Raw genomic sequence first — 16765 nt, 5'->3', positions numbered from 1 at the left:
TTGTTCAGCCCAGAGCAGAGCAGGCCGAGGGGAGGCCTCATGGCGGCCTGCAGCTCCCTCAGGAGGGGAGCAGAGGGGCAGGCGCTGAGCTCTGCTCTCTGGGGACAGCGACAGGACCTGAAGGAACGGCATGGAGCTGGGACAGGGCAGGGTCAGGCAGGGGGTGAGGGAAAGGATCTGCACCCAGAGTTGGTTCGACACTGGCACAGGATCCCGCGGTTGCCAAGCCTAATAGAGTCCAAGAATAGAGTCCATTGTCCTGGGACAATGCTCTCAGACATCGGGATTGGTTTTGGGTGTTGCTCTGTGTAGCCAGTATTTGGACTCAATGGTCCTTGCAGGTGCCTTTCTACCTTTGTGCTGTCACCCATGGCTGCCTGGTACAAGGGACACCAATGCCCAGCAGCACCAGCACAGGGCTCCCGCTCTCCCTCCCCTTCCTCACCCGCAGCAAACAGCCTGGACCCACAGGGACTGCCAGCCCCGGCGTCCCCACGGCGCTGGTGGGGAACAGCAGCCCTGGGCACCCTCTGGCACAAGGACACGCTCACGCTTCCCACCAGCTGCAATGCCAAACTGCACGCCTTTATTTGAGCAGGGAAAAGCAGCCTCTGGCCAAACCACAGCAGGCCCATGGAACAGGATGTCAGGAGCTGTTTCCAGGAGCAAGAAGCGAGGGAGACATCCTGCTCACAGCATTCAGGGCATCAACCAAATATCCTGTACAGAGAAAGCAGAAAGCTTATCACCTCCTTGAAACTTCTCCCTTGTGTCTTTTTCCCACCTCCCCTCCAAGGACAAACGAGTCTTGAGACTCAAGAGTCAAATGCCCAGAGGCAAACTCATGGCCTTACTGCTGATGGCTTCGAACTGTGCCCTCCTTAGTGCTGGTAGCCCTGACTCTGAGTCTTTGCAGAAGCATCAAGAACAGGACCGTGTCCTTCACCATCCCCAAGGGGCAACCTTAACCCTTTGCCAGCATGGGAGAGTCCTCTGCAAAGGCTGGGCAAGCCTTGTGGGGCTGAGCAGAATGGGGCGGTGCTGGCTAAGCTTAGGGTCCTTCAGCCCCACACAGGACTGAACCCACACATCCAAACCCACAATCCCCTTCGTTTCCTGGCTTCTCCTGCACAGTACATTCTGCACATGCTGATGGTTATGTGTAGAGTAGGAAGGGTTCTGTAACAGTTATTTCAAAGGACGAAGGAGGAATCCGTTCCGTCAACCATGGACCTTACCTGCTGCAGCAGGCTTGGAAAGATGAGCATCTCCCAATATGTCTTTCACCGAACTGGCACCTTCTAAAACGACAAATTCCCCCTCTTGTTCTGCAGATGAGAGAATTTCCTGTTCCAATAGACAGACATGCATGGTAAGCCATTGTAAAGATGATTGCAACAGGGGTCAGAGCACTGGCACAGCTTCCCAGACAGGTTCTGGAGTCAGCCTGCTTAGAGATCTTCAAAAGTCACATGGAAAGGCTCGAGACAAGGAGGCTTTGGGACACTGTGCTGGGGGTCATAACAAAACCACTTTGTGTGCCCGCCATTGCACCAAGCCAACATCCCCCTTGGGCTCTCTCCCATCCCTGCACAGGACAAAAGGTCCCTCTGAAGGACGACCTGTCCACACCTCAGCCCATCTCCCTCCTTCCCCTCTCACCTGCAGTGCCCTGGAGAAAGAGGAGGAAGAAGGGGAAGAGCAGGAACAGGATCTTCATGGCTGGTGCCCGGAGCAGGTCTTCACAGGGCTGCAGCAGAGAAGACAAACCAAGGTGACAAGGACCTGAGGGAGAAGCCCAGGTGGTGCTGCAGCAGCCTGGGCACAACTTTGGGGAAACCAAAGAGGAACTACATCCAGCTACAGGAAAAAGATGTTTTCTCAGCATTTTTCTTCAGAAGAGTTCTGAGGTGTGCACCTACCTGATGCAGGTCCTGGTGCTCAGGCACAAAGAGAGCCAAGAGGAATCCCTCGTGTCCACGTGCCCCTGTGGCCAGAAAGTGCTTCTTTGCCCTAAACATGAGGGTTTTATCCCACTGCTGGTGGGTGGGAGCTGGGCTTCCTCCTGCTGCCGCCTCTGCCCTTGGCCAATCAGCCAGTGACCCATGGGCATGGTGGGGTTGCTCCTTCTCCCTCCTGGCTGCTGAGGTGCCTGCTGGGGCTGTTGCAATCGTCACCGTTATCCTCACGCAACACAGCTTGTGACACCCGGGGGCACAGCAGGCATGCAGCCTGCGGTGTCCGGAGGGCAATGGCAGCACGGGCACCTTGCAAGGAGAAGAGGGCTTCCCTCAGGCGTTCTCTGATATTCCTGGTGATACGATGTCTTCAGATCCTGTGGCAAGGGCTGGGGAGGATGGGGATGCAGGACTGGGCTCTGAGAGACGATTCCCAGAGCTGCCCCATGTCAGCCAAGAGCCGGCTCCAGCCGATTCCAAAAGGGACCTGCTGGTAGCCAGAGCTGAGGTAATGAGTGACACTGGTTGTGCCTCCGTTATGACATGGAATTGTTGAATCATTTAGGTTGGAAAACCCCTCCAAGATCATCTGGTCCAACCATGTCCCCAACCACCAATGTCACTCACTGAACCATGTCCCTAAGCACCACATCCAACCTCTCCTTGAACACCCCCAGGGACGGTGACTCCGCCACCACCCTGTGCAACCCGTCCCAACGCCTGACTGCTCTTTCTGAGCAGAAATGTCTCCTCATTTCCAACCTGAACCTCCCCTGGCACAACTTGAGGCCATTCCCTCTGGTCCTATCTCTGGTTACCTGTGAGAAGAGGCCGACCCCAGCTCCCCACCCCTTCCTTTCAGGCAGTTGCAGACAGCAATAAGGTCTGCCCTGAGCCTCCTCTTCCCCAGACCAAACAGCCCTATGCCCTCGGCCGCTCTTCACAGGACTTTTGTTGCAAATGCCATGAGGGAACATGAGGCCCGGCACTGCAGCCAGTCGAGGGAAGAGATTGTCCTGCTCTGCTCTGCCTGCTGCCACCCCACCTTGGGCACTGGGGGCTGTTTGGGGCTCCTCTGTGTCAGAAGGGCATAAATCTATTGGAGAGTGCCCAAAGGAGGGCTATGAAGGTGGTGAAGGGTCTGGAGGGGAAGGCGTTTGAGGAGCAGCTGAGGTGCCTTGGTTTGTTCAGCCCAGAGCAGAGCAGGCCGAGGGGAGGCCTCATGGCGGCCTGCAGCTCCCTCAGGAGGGGAGCGGAGGGGCAGGCGCTGAGCTCTGCTCTCTGGGGACAGCAACAGGACCCGAGGGGATGGCATGGAGCTGGGACAGGGCAGGGTCAGGCTGGGGTAGAGGAAAAGGTTCTGCACCCAGAGGTGTTTCGACACTGGCACAGGATCCTGCGGTTGCCAAGCCTAATAGAGTCCAAGAAGTCTTGGGACAATGCTCTCATACATTGGGATTGGTTTTGGGTGTTGCTCTGTGTAGCCAGGATTTGGACTCAATGGTCCTTGTTGGTCCCTTTTTACTCAGGATATTCAGGGATTCTGTGATTCTGTGATCATGGTCAATATTCATCATTTTCTTTCTCATTTCTACAGTGTCAGAAGAGCTCTAACTCACAGCACTGGGAGAGCACAGCCCAGCTCCCAGCACAGCCCCTAGCAGGCAGGGCTCCAGGATGCTGTGGCAGGATAAGGAGGAACACGGGGCCACCAGAACAGGTTGGGTGGGCAGCCCTGGCCATGCTCAACAAGGCACAGCCCTCTGCACATAGCCAGCACTGCTGTCACCCATGACTGCCCGGGACAAGCAACTTCTGTGCCCAGCAGCACCAGCTCAGGGCTCCCGCTCGCCCTCCTGTTCCTCACCCCCAGCAAACAGCCTGGCCCCGCAGGGACTGCCAGCCCCGGCGTCCCCACTGCGCTGGTGGGGAACAGCAGCCCTGGGCACCTTCTGGCACAAGGACACGCTCACACTTCCCACCAGCTGCAATGCCAAACTGCACACCTTTATTTGAGCGGGGAAAAGCAGCCTCTGGCCAAACCACAGCAGGCCTGGGGCAGGATGTCTCCAGCACACGGATGCCCTTGCAGCCAGCAGGAGCAGTGCTGTGACTCTCACAGGCACTGCACGGGGAGACTGTGGGGATGGGAATGGGAACAGGACATCAGGAGCCGTTTCCAGGAGCAAGAGGCGAGGGGGACATCCTGCTCACAGCATTCAGGGCATCAACCCCATGTACTGTAAGAAGGAAGCAGAAAGCATGACACTGGTTTGCAGTTTCCTTCTCGCGTGCTCCCAGTTGCTCCCACCTCCTCTGTTATGAAAGCTAAATGCATGGTGCAAAAGAATGACACATCGGTCTTGGGAGCTGGAACTTTTTCAACCCCCAAAAAGATAGTTTAAAATATATGAGGACTCTTCCCTCCCTTCCTGGGACTCTCCCACAGAGCATAAATGCAGCAGAGTTTTTACCAGGTATTGACTAGAAAGAGTTCTGTAACAACCATTTCAATGGAAAAAGGAGGAATTCCTTTCCTCAGCCAGGAACCCAGACCTTACCTCCTGCAGCAGGGAGCTAGAGTTGAACATCTCCCAACAGGTCTCGTGGGGAAGCGGCATCTCCCAAAGGTACAGATTCCCCCTCTTCGTCTGCATGCTTGGTGGCTTCCTGGAGCCAGGGAGAATCACAGACACAAAAACAGTTGAGGTGATGATTTGGGTGAGTTGTGAGTGCTTGCAGAGTGTGTGCACTGACACTCTCCATGCACTCCAGGCCAGCATCTGGGCTCATCATCTTTAAGCTTGGCGTATGTAGGTATTCCAACACAAGGTGTCTCACCCAGAAGGGCTCTTTCACACCCCTACAGGTGCACACAAGAGCAGAGAGGGAGGAGGACCAGCAAGAAGACCAAGGGAGAGGCGTGCTGGCTGCCCAGCTGCGTGTCCAGCTTTGCCTGGACCAGTGGATCTGGCAAGTGGGGCACTCATCACAGCCCACAGCCCAATCCCTGCTGCTCCATGAGCTTGAGGGACCTCCGATGGAAAGTCCTTACCCAGTCCTCATAGGGGTCATGCCTCGAATAGAGGGGGCTTTGGGACACTGTGCTGGGTATCAAAACAATTTCTGTGCGAGCCATTCCATAAAGCCAACATCCCCCTTGGGCTCTCTCCCATCCCTGCACAGGACAAAAGGTCCCTCTGAAGGACGACCTGTCCACACCTCAGCCCATCTCCCTCCTTCCCCTCTCACCTGCAGCGCCCTGGAGAAAGAGAAGGAAGAAGGGGAAGAGCAGGAACAGGATCTTCATGGCTGATGCCCAGAGCAGGTCTTCACGGGGCTGCTGCAGAGAAGACAAACCAAGGTGACAAGGACCTGGGGGAGAGCCCCAGGTGGTGCTGCAGCAGCCTGGGCACAACTTTGGGGAAACCAAATAGGAACTACATCCAGCTACAGGAAAAAGATATTTTCTCAGCATTTTTCTTCAGAAGAGTTCTGAGGTGTGCACCTACCTGATGAAGGTCCTGGTGCTCAGGCACAATGAGAGCCAAGAGGAATCCCTCTTGTCCACGTGCCCCTGCGGCCAGAGAGTGCTGCTTTGCCCTAAACGTGAGGGTTTTATCCCGCTGCTGGTGGGTGGGAGCTGGGCTTCCTCCTGCTGCCGCCTCTGCCCTTGGCCAATCAGCCAGTGACCCATGGGCATGGTGGGGTTGCTCCTTCTCCCACCTCAGGCTGCTGAGGTGCCTGCTGGGGCTGTTGCAATCGTCACCGTTATCCTCACGCAACACAGCTTGTGACACCCGGGGGCAAAGCACAGAACGCTTCCCTAAGGCGTCCTCACATATTGTTGGTGATATGACATGTTGGTGTCCTGTGGCAAGGGCTTGGAAGTGGGGGGATGCAGGGCTGGGCTCTGAGAGAAGAGCCCCGCAGCTGCCCCAATTCAGTCAAGAGCCAGCTCCAGCCGACTCCAAAAGGGACCTGCTGGTGGCCAAAGCTGAGGAAATGAGCGACACTGGTTGTGCCTCCGTCATAACAGGGAATCATTGAATCATTTGGGTTGGAAAAGACCTCGGATATCATCAAGTCCAACCCAGAAATGAGCACTGCCAAATCCACCATTAAACTATAGAATGACAGAATCATTAAGGTTGGAAAAGCCTTCCAAGATCATCTGGTCCAACCATCCCCTTACCACCATTATCACCACTGAACCCTGTCCCTAAGTACCACGTCCAAGCTCTCCTTGAACACCCCCAGGGAGGGTGACTCCACCACCTCCCTGGGCAACCTGTCCCAACGCCTGACTGCCCTTTCTGAGCAGAAATGTCTCCTCATTTCCAACATGAACCTCCCCTGGCACAACTTGAGGCCATTCCCTCTGGTGCTATCACTGGTTCCTTGTGAAAAGAGGCTGACCCCCAGCTCCCCACCCCTTCCTTTCAGGCAGTTGCAGATAGCAATAAGGTCTGCCCTGAGCTTACTCTTCCCCAGACCAAACACCCCCAGTGCCCTCAGCCATTCCAACCAGGAACTGTTTTGCAAATGCCATGAGGGAACGTGAGGCCTGGCACTGCATGCCAGTCGAGGGAAGGGATTGTCCTGCTCTGCTCTGCCTGCTGCTGCCTCACCTCGGGCACTGGAGGCAGTTTGGGGCTCCTCTGTGTCAGAAGGGCATAAATGTAATGAGGAGTGCCCAAAGGAGTTCTAGGAAAGTGGCAAGGAGTCTGGAGGGGAAGGCGTGTGAGGAGCAGCTGAGGTTCCTTGGTTTGTTCAGCCCAGAGCAGAGCAGGCCGAGGGGAGGCCTCATGGCGGCCTGCAGCTCCCTCACGAGGGGAGCAGAGGGGCAGGCGCTGAGCTCTGCTCTCTGGGGACAGCGACAGGACCCGAGGGGATGGCATGGAGCTGGGACAGGGCAGGGTCAGGCTTGGGTTGAGGGAAAGGTTCAGCACCCAGAGGTGGTCGGGCACTGGAACAGGCTCCCCAGGGCAGTGGTCAGGGCACCAAGGTGCAGGAGTTGAAGAACCGTTTGTACAATGCTCTCATACATTGGGATTGGTTTTGGGTGCTGCTCTATGGAGCCAGGATTTGGACTCAATGGTCCTTGTGGATGCCTTTCTACCTTTGTGCTGGCGCCCATGGCTGCCCGGGATACACAGCACCTTCCTCACCCGCAGCAAACAGCCTGGCCCTGCAGGGACTGCCAGCCCCGGCGTCCCCACTGCGCTTGTGGGGAACAGCAGCCCTGGGCACCCTCTGGCACAAGGACACGCTCACGCTTCCCACCAGCTGCAATGCCAAACTGCACGCCTTTATTTGAGCGGGGAAAAGCAGCCTCTGGCCAAACCACAGCAGGCCCATGGAACAGGATGTCAGGAGCTGTTTCCAGGAGCGAGAAGCGAGGGGGACATCCTGCTCACAGCATTCAGGGCATCAACCCCATGTCCTGTACAGAGAAAGCAGTCAAGCATGGCACCTGCTTGAAACCTCTCACTTTTGTCTCTTTCCCACCTCCCCTCCAAAGACAAACGAGTCTTGAGACACAAAAGAGTCAAATGCCCAGAGGCGAACTCATGGCCTTACTGCTGATGGCTTCGAACTGTGCCCTCCTTAGTGGTGGTTGCCCTGACTCCGAGTCTTTGCAGAAGCATCAAGAAGAGGACCGTGTCCTTCACCATCTCCATGGGGAACCATAACCCTTTACCAGCATGGAAGAGTCCTCTGCAAAGGCTGGGCAAGCCTTGTGGGGCTGAGCAGAATGGGGAGGTGCTGGTTAAGCTTAGGGTCCTTCAGCCCCACGCAGGACTGAACCCACACATCCAAACCCACAATCCCCTTCATTTCCTGGCTTCTCCTGTACAGTACATTCTGCACATGCTGGTGGTTAGGTGTAGAGTAGGAAGGGTTCTGTAGCAATTCTTTCAAAGGACAAAGGAGGAATCCGTTCCGTCAACCATGGACCTTACCTGCCGCAGCAGGGTTGGACAGATGAGCATCTCCCAATATGTCTTTCACCGAACTGGCACCTCCCAAAACGACAAGTTCCCCCTCTTCTTGTGCAGTGCCAAGAATATCTGGCTGCAATAGAAAGACATGCATGGCAAGCCATTGTAAAGGTGATTGCAACAGGGGTCAGAGCACTGGCACAGCTTTCTAGAGAGGTTCTGGAGTCAGCCTGCTTAGAGATCTTTGAAAGTCACATGGAAAGGCTCGAGACAAGGAGGCTTTGGGAAACTGTGGGGGGGTTCAAAACAAAACCACTTTGTGTGTCAGCCACTGCACCAAGGCAACATCGTCCTTGGGGTCTCACCCATCCCTGCACAGGACAAAAGGTCCATCTGAAGGACGACATGTCCACACCTCAGCCCATCTACCTCCTTCCCCTCTCACCTGCATCACCCTGGAGAAAGAGGAGGAAGAAGGAGAGGAGCAGGAACAGGATCTTCATGGCTGATGCCCGGAGCAGGTCTTCACGGGGCTGCTGCAGAGAAGACAAACCAAGGTGACAAGGACCTGGGGGTCAGCCCCAGGTGGTGCTGCAGCAGCCTGGGCACAACTCTGGGGAACCCCAGTAGTGGCTACTTGCGCCTTCAAGAAAAAGATATTTTCTCAGCATTTTTCTTCAGAAGAGTTCTGAGGTGTGCACCTACCTGATGCAGGTCCTGGTGCTCAGGCACAATGAGAGCCAAGAGGAATCCCTCGTGTCCACGTGTCCCTGCGGCCAGAGAGTGCTGCTTTGCCCTAAACGTGAGGGTTTTATCCCGCTGCTGGTGGGTGGGAGCTGGGCTTCCTCCTGCTGCCGCCTCTGCCCTTGGCCAATCAGCCAGTGACCCACGGGCATGGTGGGGTTGCTCCTTCTCCCTCCTGGCTGCTGAGGTGCCTGCTGGGGCTGTTGCAATCGTCACCGTTATCCTCACGCAACACAGCTTGTGACACCCGGGGGCACAGCACAGAAGGCTTCCCTCAGGCGTCCTCAAATATTCTTGATGATATGACATGTTGGTGTCCTGTGGCAAGGACTTGGAAGGATGGGGATGCAGGGCTGGGCTCTGAAGAGAAGAGCCACTCAGCTGCCCGATGTCAGCCAAGAGCCAGCTCCAGCCGACTGCAAAAGGGACCTGCTGGTGGCCAAAGCTGAGCTAATGAGCGACACTGGTTGTGCCTCCATCATGACAGGGAATCGTTGAATCATTTGGGTTGGAAAAGACCTCTGATGGAAAAGACCTCGGATATCATCAAGTCCAACCCAGAAATGAGCACTGCCAAATCCACCATTAAACTATAGAATGACAGAATCATTAAGGTTGGAAAAGCCCTCCAAGATCATCTGGTCCAACCATCCCATTACCACCATTATCACCACTGAACCATGTCCCCAGGCACCTCGTCCAACCTCTCCTTGAACACCCCCAGGGAGGGTGACTCCACCACCTCCCTGGGCAACCCGTCCCAACGCCTGACTGCCCTTTCTCAGCAGAAATGTCTCCTCATTTCCAACATGAACCTCCCCTGGCACAACTTGAGGCCATTCCCTCAGGTCCTATCACTGGTTCCCTGTGAAAAGAGGCCAACCCCCAGCTCCCCACACGTCCCTTTCAGCCAGGTGCAGACAGCAATAAGGTCTGCCCTGAGCCTCCTCTTCTCAGGACCAAACACCCCCAGTGCCCTCAGCCACTCCTCACAGGACTTGTGCTCCAAATAACTTGGGGTACATGAGGCCCGGCACGGCAGCCGGTCGAGGGAAGGGATTGTCCTGCTCTGCTCTGCCTGTGGCTGTTTCACCTCCAGAACTGGGGGCGGTTTGGGGTGTATCAGGCTCAGAAGGGCACAAACCTATTGGGGAGTGTCCAAATGAGGGCCATGAAGGTGGTGAAGGGTCTGGAGGGGAAGGCGTGTGAGGGGAAGCTGAGGTGCCTTGGTTTGTTCAGCCCAGAGCAGAGCAGGCTGAGGGGAGGCCTCATGGCGGCCTGCAGCTCCCTCACGAGGGGAGCAGAGGGGCAGGCGCTGAGCTCTGCTCTCTGGGGACAGCGACAGGACCCGAGGGGATGGCATGGAGCTGGGACAGGACAGGGTCAGGCTTGGGTTGAGGAAAAGGTTCAGCACCCAGAAGTGGTCAGGCACTGAAACAGGCTCCCCAGGGCAGTGGTCAGGGCACCAAGGTGCTGGAGTTGAAGACCCATTTGTACAATGCTCTTAGACATAGGCATTGGTTTTGGATGGTGCTCTATGGAGCCAGGATTTGGACTCAATGGTCCTTGTGGATGCCTTTCTACCTTTGTGCTGGCGCCCATGGCTGCCCGGGATACACAGCACCTTCCTCACCCGCAGCAAACAGCCTGGCCCTGCAGGGACTGCCAGCCCCGGCGTCCCCACTGCGCTTGTGGGGAACAGCAGCCCTGGCCACCCTCTGGCACAAGGACACGCTCACGCTTCCCACCAGCTGCAATGCCAAACTGCACGCCTTTATTTGAGCGGGGAAAAGCAGCCTCTGGCCAAACCACAGCAGGCCCATGGAACAGGATGTCAGGAGCTGTTTCCAGGAGCGAGAAGCGAGGGGGACATCCTGCTCACAGCATTCAGGGCATCAACCAAACATCCTGTACAGAGAAAGCAGAAAGCTTATCACCTCCTTGAAACTTCTCCCTTTTGTCTTTTTCCCACTCTCTCCCACCTCCTCTCCAAGGACAAACAAGTCTTGAGACTCAAAAGAGTCAAATGCCCAGAGGCGAACTCATGGCCTTACTGCTGATGGCTTCGAACTGTGCCCTTCTTAGTGCTGGTAGCCCTGACTCTGAGTCTTTGCAGAAGCATCAGGAACAGGACCGTGTCCTTCACCATCTCCAAGGGGCAACCTTAACCCTTTGCCAGCATGGAAGAGTCCTCTGCAAAGGCTGGGCAAGCCTTGTGGGGCTGAGCAGAATGGGGAGGTGCTGGTTAAGCTTAGGGTCCTTCAGCCCCACGCAGGGCTGCACCCACACATCCAAACCCACAATCCCCTTCATTTCCTGGCTTCTCCTGCACAGTACATTCTGCACATGCTGATGGTTAGGTGTAGAGTAGGAAGAGTTCTGTAACAGTTATTTCAAAGGACAAAGGAGGAATCCGTTTCGTCAGCCATGGACCTTACCTGCTGCAGCACGGTTGGAAAGATGAGCATCTCCCAATATGTCTTTCAGGGAAGAGGCAGTTCCCAAAACGACAAATTCCCCCTCTTCTTATACAGCGTAAAGTATTTCCTGCTGCAATAGAAAGACATGCACGGCAAGCCATTAGAAAAATGATTGCAACAGGGGTCAGAGCACTGGCACAGCTTCCCAGAAAGGTTCTGGAGTCAGCCTGCTTAGAGATCTTTGAAAGTCACATGGAAAGGCTCGAGACAAGGAGGCTTTGGGACACTGTGCTGGGGGTCATAACAAAACCACTTTGTGTGTCAGCCATTGCACCAAGCCAACATCCCCCTTGGGCTCTCTCCCATCCCTGCACAGGACAAAAGGTCCCTCTGAAGGATGCTGCTGTCCACACCTCAGCCCATCTCCCTCCTTCCCCTCTCACCTGCAGTGCCTTGGAGAAAGAGGAGGAAGAAGGGGAGGAGCAGGAACAGGATCTTCATGGCTGGTGCCCGGAGCAGGTCTTCACAGGGCTGCTGCAGAGAAGACAAACCAAGGCGACAAGGACCTGGGGGACAACCCCAGGTGGTCCTGCAGGAGCCTGGGCACAACTCTGGGGAAAACAAAGAGGAACTACATCCAGCTACAGGAAAAAGATGTTTCCTGGGCCCTTCTCTTCAGAAGAGTTCTGAGGTGTGCACCTACCTGATGCAGGTCCTGGTGCTCAGGCACAATGAGAGCCAAGAGGAATCCCTCGTGTCCACGTGTCCCTGCGGCCAGAGAGTGCTGCTTTGCCCTAAACGTGAGGGTTTTATCCCGCTGCTGGTGGGTGGGAGCTGGGCTTCCTCCTGCTGCCGCCTCTGCCCTTGGCCAATCAGCCAGTGACCCACGGGCATGGTGGGGTTGCTCCTCGTCCCTCCTGGCTGCTGAGGTGCCTGCTGGGGCTGTTGCAATCGTCACCGTTATCCTCACGCAACACAGCTTGTGACATGCAGGGGCACAGCACAGAAGGCTTCCCTCAGGCGTCTTCGCATATTCTTGGTGATATGACATGTTGGTGTCCTGTGGCAAGGACTTGGAAGGATGGGGATGTAGGACTGGGCTCTGAGAGACAATTCCCAGAGCTGCCCCATGTCAGCCAAGAGCCAGCTCCAGCCGACTCCAAAAGGGACCTGCTGGTGGCCAGAGCTGAGCTAATGAGCGATACTGGTTGTGCCTCCATCATAACAGGGAATCGTTGAATCATTTGGGTTGGAAAAGACCTCTGAGATCATCAAGTCCAACCCAGAAATGAGCACTGCCAAATCCACCATTAAACTATAGAATGACAGAATCATTAAGGTTGGAAAAGCCCTCCAAGATCACCTGGTCCAACCATCCCCTTACCACCATTATCACTACTGAACCATGTCCTCAAGCAGCACGTCCAAGCTCTCCTTGAACACCCCCAGGGACAGTGACTCCACCACCTCCCTGGGCAACCCGTCCCAATGCCTGACTGCTCTTTCTCAGCAGAAATGTCTCCTCATTTCCAACATGAACCTCCCCTGGCACAACTTGAGGCCATTCCCTCTGGTGCTATCACTAGTTCCCTGTGAAAAGAGGCCGACCCCCAGCTCCCCACACGTCCCTTTCAGCCAGGTGCAGACAGCAATAAGGTCTGCCCTGAGCCTCCTCTTCTCCAGACCAAACACCCCCAGTGCCGTCAGCCACTCCTCACAGGACTTGTGCTCCAAATAACTTGGGGTACATGAGGCCCGGCATGGCAGCCGGTCGAGGGAAGGGATTGTCCTGCTCTGCTCTGCCTGTGGCTGTTTCACCTCCAGAACTGGGGGCGGTTTGGGGTGTATCAGGGTCAGAAGGGCACAAACCTATTGGAGAGTGTCCAAACGAGGGCCATGAAGGTGGTGAAGGGTATGGAGGGGAAGGCGTGTGAGGGGAAGCTGAGGTGCCTTGGTTTGTTCAGCCCAGAGCAGAGCAGGCTGAGGGGAGGCCTCATGGCGGCCTGCAGCTCCCTCAGGAGGGGAGCGGAGGGGCAGGCGCTGAGCTCTGCTCTCTGGGGACAGCGACAGGACCCGAGGGGACGGCATGGAGCTGGGACAGGGCAGGGTCAGGCTGGGGGTGAGGGAAAGGTTCTGCACCCAGAGGTGGTCGGGCACTGGAACAGGCTCCCCAGGGCAGTGGTCGGGCACCAAGGTGCTGGAGTTGAAGAACCGTTTCTACAATGCTCTCATACATTGGGATTGGTTTTGGGTGCTGCTCTATGGAGCCAGGATTTGGACTCATTGTTCCTTGTGGATGTCTTTCTACCTTTGTGCTGGCGCCCATGGCTGCCCGGGATACACAGCACCTTCCTCACCCGCAGCAAACAGCCTGGCCCTGCAGGGACTGCTAGCCCTGGCTTCGCCACGGCGCTTGTGGGGAACAGCAGCCCTGGGCACCCTCTGGCACAAGGACACGCTCACGCTTCCCACCAGTTGCAATGCCAAACTGCATGCCTTTATTTGAGCAGGGAAAAGCAGCCTCTGGGCAAATCAACACAGGTGCATGGAACAGGACATCAGGAGCTGTTTCCAGGAGCGAGAAGCGAGGGGGACATCCTGCTCACAGCATTCAGGGCATCAACCCCATGTCCTGTACAGGGAAAGCAGTCAAGCATGGCACCTGCTTGAAACCTCTCACTTTTGTCTCTTTCCCACCTCCACTCCAAGGACAAACAAGTCTTGAGATTCAAAAGAGTCAAATGCCCAGAGGCGAACTCATGGCCTTACTGCTGATGGCTTCGAACTGTGCCCTCCTTAGTGCTGGTTGCCCTGACTCCGAGTCTTTGCAGAAGCATCAAGAAGAGGACCGTGTCCTTCACCATCTCCATGGGGAACCATAACCCTTTACCAGCATGGGAGAGTCCTCTGCAAAGGCTGGGCAAGCCTTGTGGGGCTGAGCAGAATGGGGCGGTGCTGGCTAAGCTTAGGGTCCTTCAGCCCCACACAGGGCTGCACCCACACATCCAAACCCACAATCCCCTTCATTTCCTGGCTTCTCCTGTACAGTACATTCTGCACATGCTGATGCTTATGTGTAGCATAGGAAGGGTTCTGTAACAATTATTTCAAAGGACAAAGGAGGAATCCGTTTTGTCAACCATGGACCTTACCTGCTGCAGCACGGTTGGAAAGATGAGCATCTCCCAATATGTCTTTCAGCGAACTGGCACCTCCCAAAACGACAAGTTCCCCCTCTTCTTACGCAGAGCCAAGAATTTCCAGCTGCAATAGAAAGACATGCACGGCAAGCCATTGTAAAGGTGATTGCAACAGGGGTCAGAGCACTGGCACAGCTTCCCAGAAAGGTTCTGGAGTCAGCCTGCTTAGAGATCTTTGAAAGTCACATGGAAAGGCTCGAGACAAGGAGGCTTTGGGAAACTGTGGGGGGGTTCAAAACAAAACCACTTTGTGTGTCAGCCACTGCACCAAGCCAACATCCCTCTTGGGCTCTCTCCCATCCCTGCACAGGACAAAAGGTCCCTCTGAAGGACGACCTGTCCACACCTCAGCCCATCTCCCTCCTTCCCCTCTCACCTGCATCACCCTGGAGAAAGAGGAGGAAGAAGGAGAGGAGCAGGAACAGGATCTTCATGGCTGATGCCCGGAGCAGGTCTTCACGGGGCTGCTGCAGAGAAGACAAACCAAGGTGACGAGGACCTGGGGGTCAGCCCCAGGTGGTGCTGCAGCAGCCTGGGCACAACTTTGGGGAACCCCAGTAGTGGCTACTTGCGCCTTCAAGAAAAAGATATTTTCTCAGCATTTTTCTTCAGAAGAGTTCTGAGGTGTGCACCTACCTGATGCAGGTCCTGGTGCTCAGGCACAAAGAGAGCCAAGAGGAATCCCTCGTGTCCACGTGCCCCTGCGGCCAGAGAGTGCTGCTTTGCCCTAAACGTGAGGGTTTTATCCCGCTGCTGGTGGGTGGGAGCTGGGCTTCCTCCTGCTGCCGCCTCTGCCCTTGGCCAATCAGCCAGTGACCCACGGGCATGGTGGGGTTGCTCCTCGTCCCTCCTGGCTGCTGAGGTGCCTGCTGGGGCTGTTGCAATCGTCACCGTTATCCTCACGCAACACAGCTTGTGACACCCGGGGGCACAGCAGGCACGCAGCCTGCACTGCCTGGGCAGGAACCACCCACCATGGGCACAGCAGATGGGCTGGGGGAGATCCCAGTAGCAAAGCATCCCTTAGAAGGATAAAATCTTTTTTTCTCCCTCTCCTCTCACTTTATTTAGTAATCAACTTGTGAGTGACATACTGAATCATGCATTTTATTTTTCTTTTCTCTATTGTTAACCTTACAGGAACAGTTTTGTGTTTGCCAGGCCAGGGTATGACAAATAGGACTCTATCTGTCTGATGGCTGCTGTGATTAACAGGTTGTGAGTAGAGGAACAGCAATGGGTGAGTCCACAGCTCTCCCATGGAGCTGAGTTCCATGTTCCAAGAGGGCTGTCCCAGTGCTCTGATGTACAAATGCTTTGGGACTTTCATCCTGAAGAGATGAAGGGTCTCGAGATTGGGTCCCAGCCTCGTCTTGCCCTGCCCTGCTCCCTGGCCCAGGACAGGGTTATCCTCTGCCCCACCAGCTCCCACAGGGACAGCCCCAAGGCAGTTCAGTTGCCACCCCCATGCCCCCCTTGAGATGAACCCTATGGGTCTGCCCCAAGGCTTGCCCACCGTGCTGCCCCACAGCCTGGCCCTAAACTCCTGAGTGGCCCCCTGGCCTGGCCACCAGTCCTTATTTCCTCTGGGGCAGGATGATTTCCCCCATCCCCCCACAGCATCTCCTTGGTGGCACAAATCCAGGCTCCACAGCCGGGGACGGACCCAAGGCCACCTCAGCCCCCAGAGTGGCGTGTCCCTTGAAGCAGCTTCACAAGAACAACGCAAAACAGCCACGAGGAAGAAGGGCAGGTCCCCCGCTATCCTTTTCCCCCCACTCATTCTTTTTGGGGCTTCAGATGCCCTGGGGGTGAGCAGCTCCGATGCAGTGGTGTTGTGCCCCCAGGGAGGAATGAGATGGAGAAAAGAGACACAGCAGCACACCGCTCCCCGGGACACACAGACTCCTCAGCAGTGGGATTACAGACTACCACCTTTTATTGGGGACAGAGAAGTGCTCGTGGGGCCATGGTCTGGCTGTCGAGGGTCATCGGTGCCTCCGGTGCGCTGCGAAGGCACAAGGTGGCTTCGAAGTGCCGCGTGGAGATGAGCGTGGGGAGCCCCAAGGGCCATCAGGGATACCATCGCCTGCAGGAGGAAAAGCCTGGCAGTGAGAATCCCAACTCTGTGGGGATTTCTCAAGGGAAATGCCCGTCTGCCTTTGGGGTTATTGCTGAACGGTGATCCTAGGGCTGGCGGCAGCAAGGGAAGGGCCCCCGCAGTCTCCGTGGGTGGTGGCCAGGTTGTGCTGGTGGGAAGTGCTGGAGGACACCAGGTCTCTGCAGCCCCAGCAGCATCTCCCAGGCTTGGGAACCCATGCCCTTGGGCTGTGTATCCTCCCCTTTCTCCATCAGCATCACCTCTAACCCCAACTACCAACGGGCAGCCCTGACCTCACCTCCGGCAGCAGAAGTCCTCCTTGGAGCAGAGGCCAATGCGACCGATCCCTGGAGGACACGACCTGTGGGAGCAGAAGCCCCCGCGGCGCTCACAGTCC

At 56.1% G+C, this 16765-nt stretch overlaps 1 protein-coding gene across 13 annotated transcripts; it reads right to left on the bottom strand.

Annotated features, from left to right (window-relative positions):
- Positions 1-568: 568 nt before the first annotated feature.
- DEFB108B (defensin beta 108B) lies at positions 569-16344 on the bottom strand. 13 transcript variants are annotated; one of them, XM_084512381.1, is made up of 7 exons: positions 16203-16344; positions 14904-15142; positions 14644-14734; positions 14220-14331; positions 11511-11601; positions 11086-11197; positions 10400-10555 (listed from the first exon to the last, which is right to left on the bottom strand). In XM_084512381.1, exons 1-5 carry the CDS (start codon positions 16339-16341, stop codon positions 11565-11567), a joined length of 618 nt encoding a protein of 205 aa, XP_084368507.1. In that variant the 5' UTR covers positions 16342-16344; the 3' UTR covers positions 10400-10555; positions 11086-11197; positions 11511-11564. The 13 variants fall into 13 exon arrangements, 2 of the variants coding, with proteins under 2 accessions (XP_084368507.1, XP_084368508.1); XM_084512382.1 differs by having other exon boundaries at positions 14644-14731; positions 14904-16344; XR_014690684.1 differs by lacking the exons at positions 11086-11197; positions 11511-11601 and adding an exon at positions 13564-13699 and having other exon boundaries at positions 10400-10419; positions 14904-16344.
- Between the last annotated feature and the right edge of the window lie 421 nt (positions 16345-16765).

Source organism: Aythya ferina (assembly GCF_964211825.1).
Source record: "Aythya ferina genome assembly, chromosome: 3".
Lineage (NCBI taxonomy): Eukaryota > Metazoa > Chordata > Aves > Anseriformes > Anatidae > Aythya > Aythya ferina.
The sequence above is the reverse complement of the archived record's forward strand: the minus strand, read 5'-3'. Positions and strand labels throughout refer to the sequence as shown.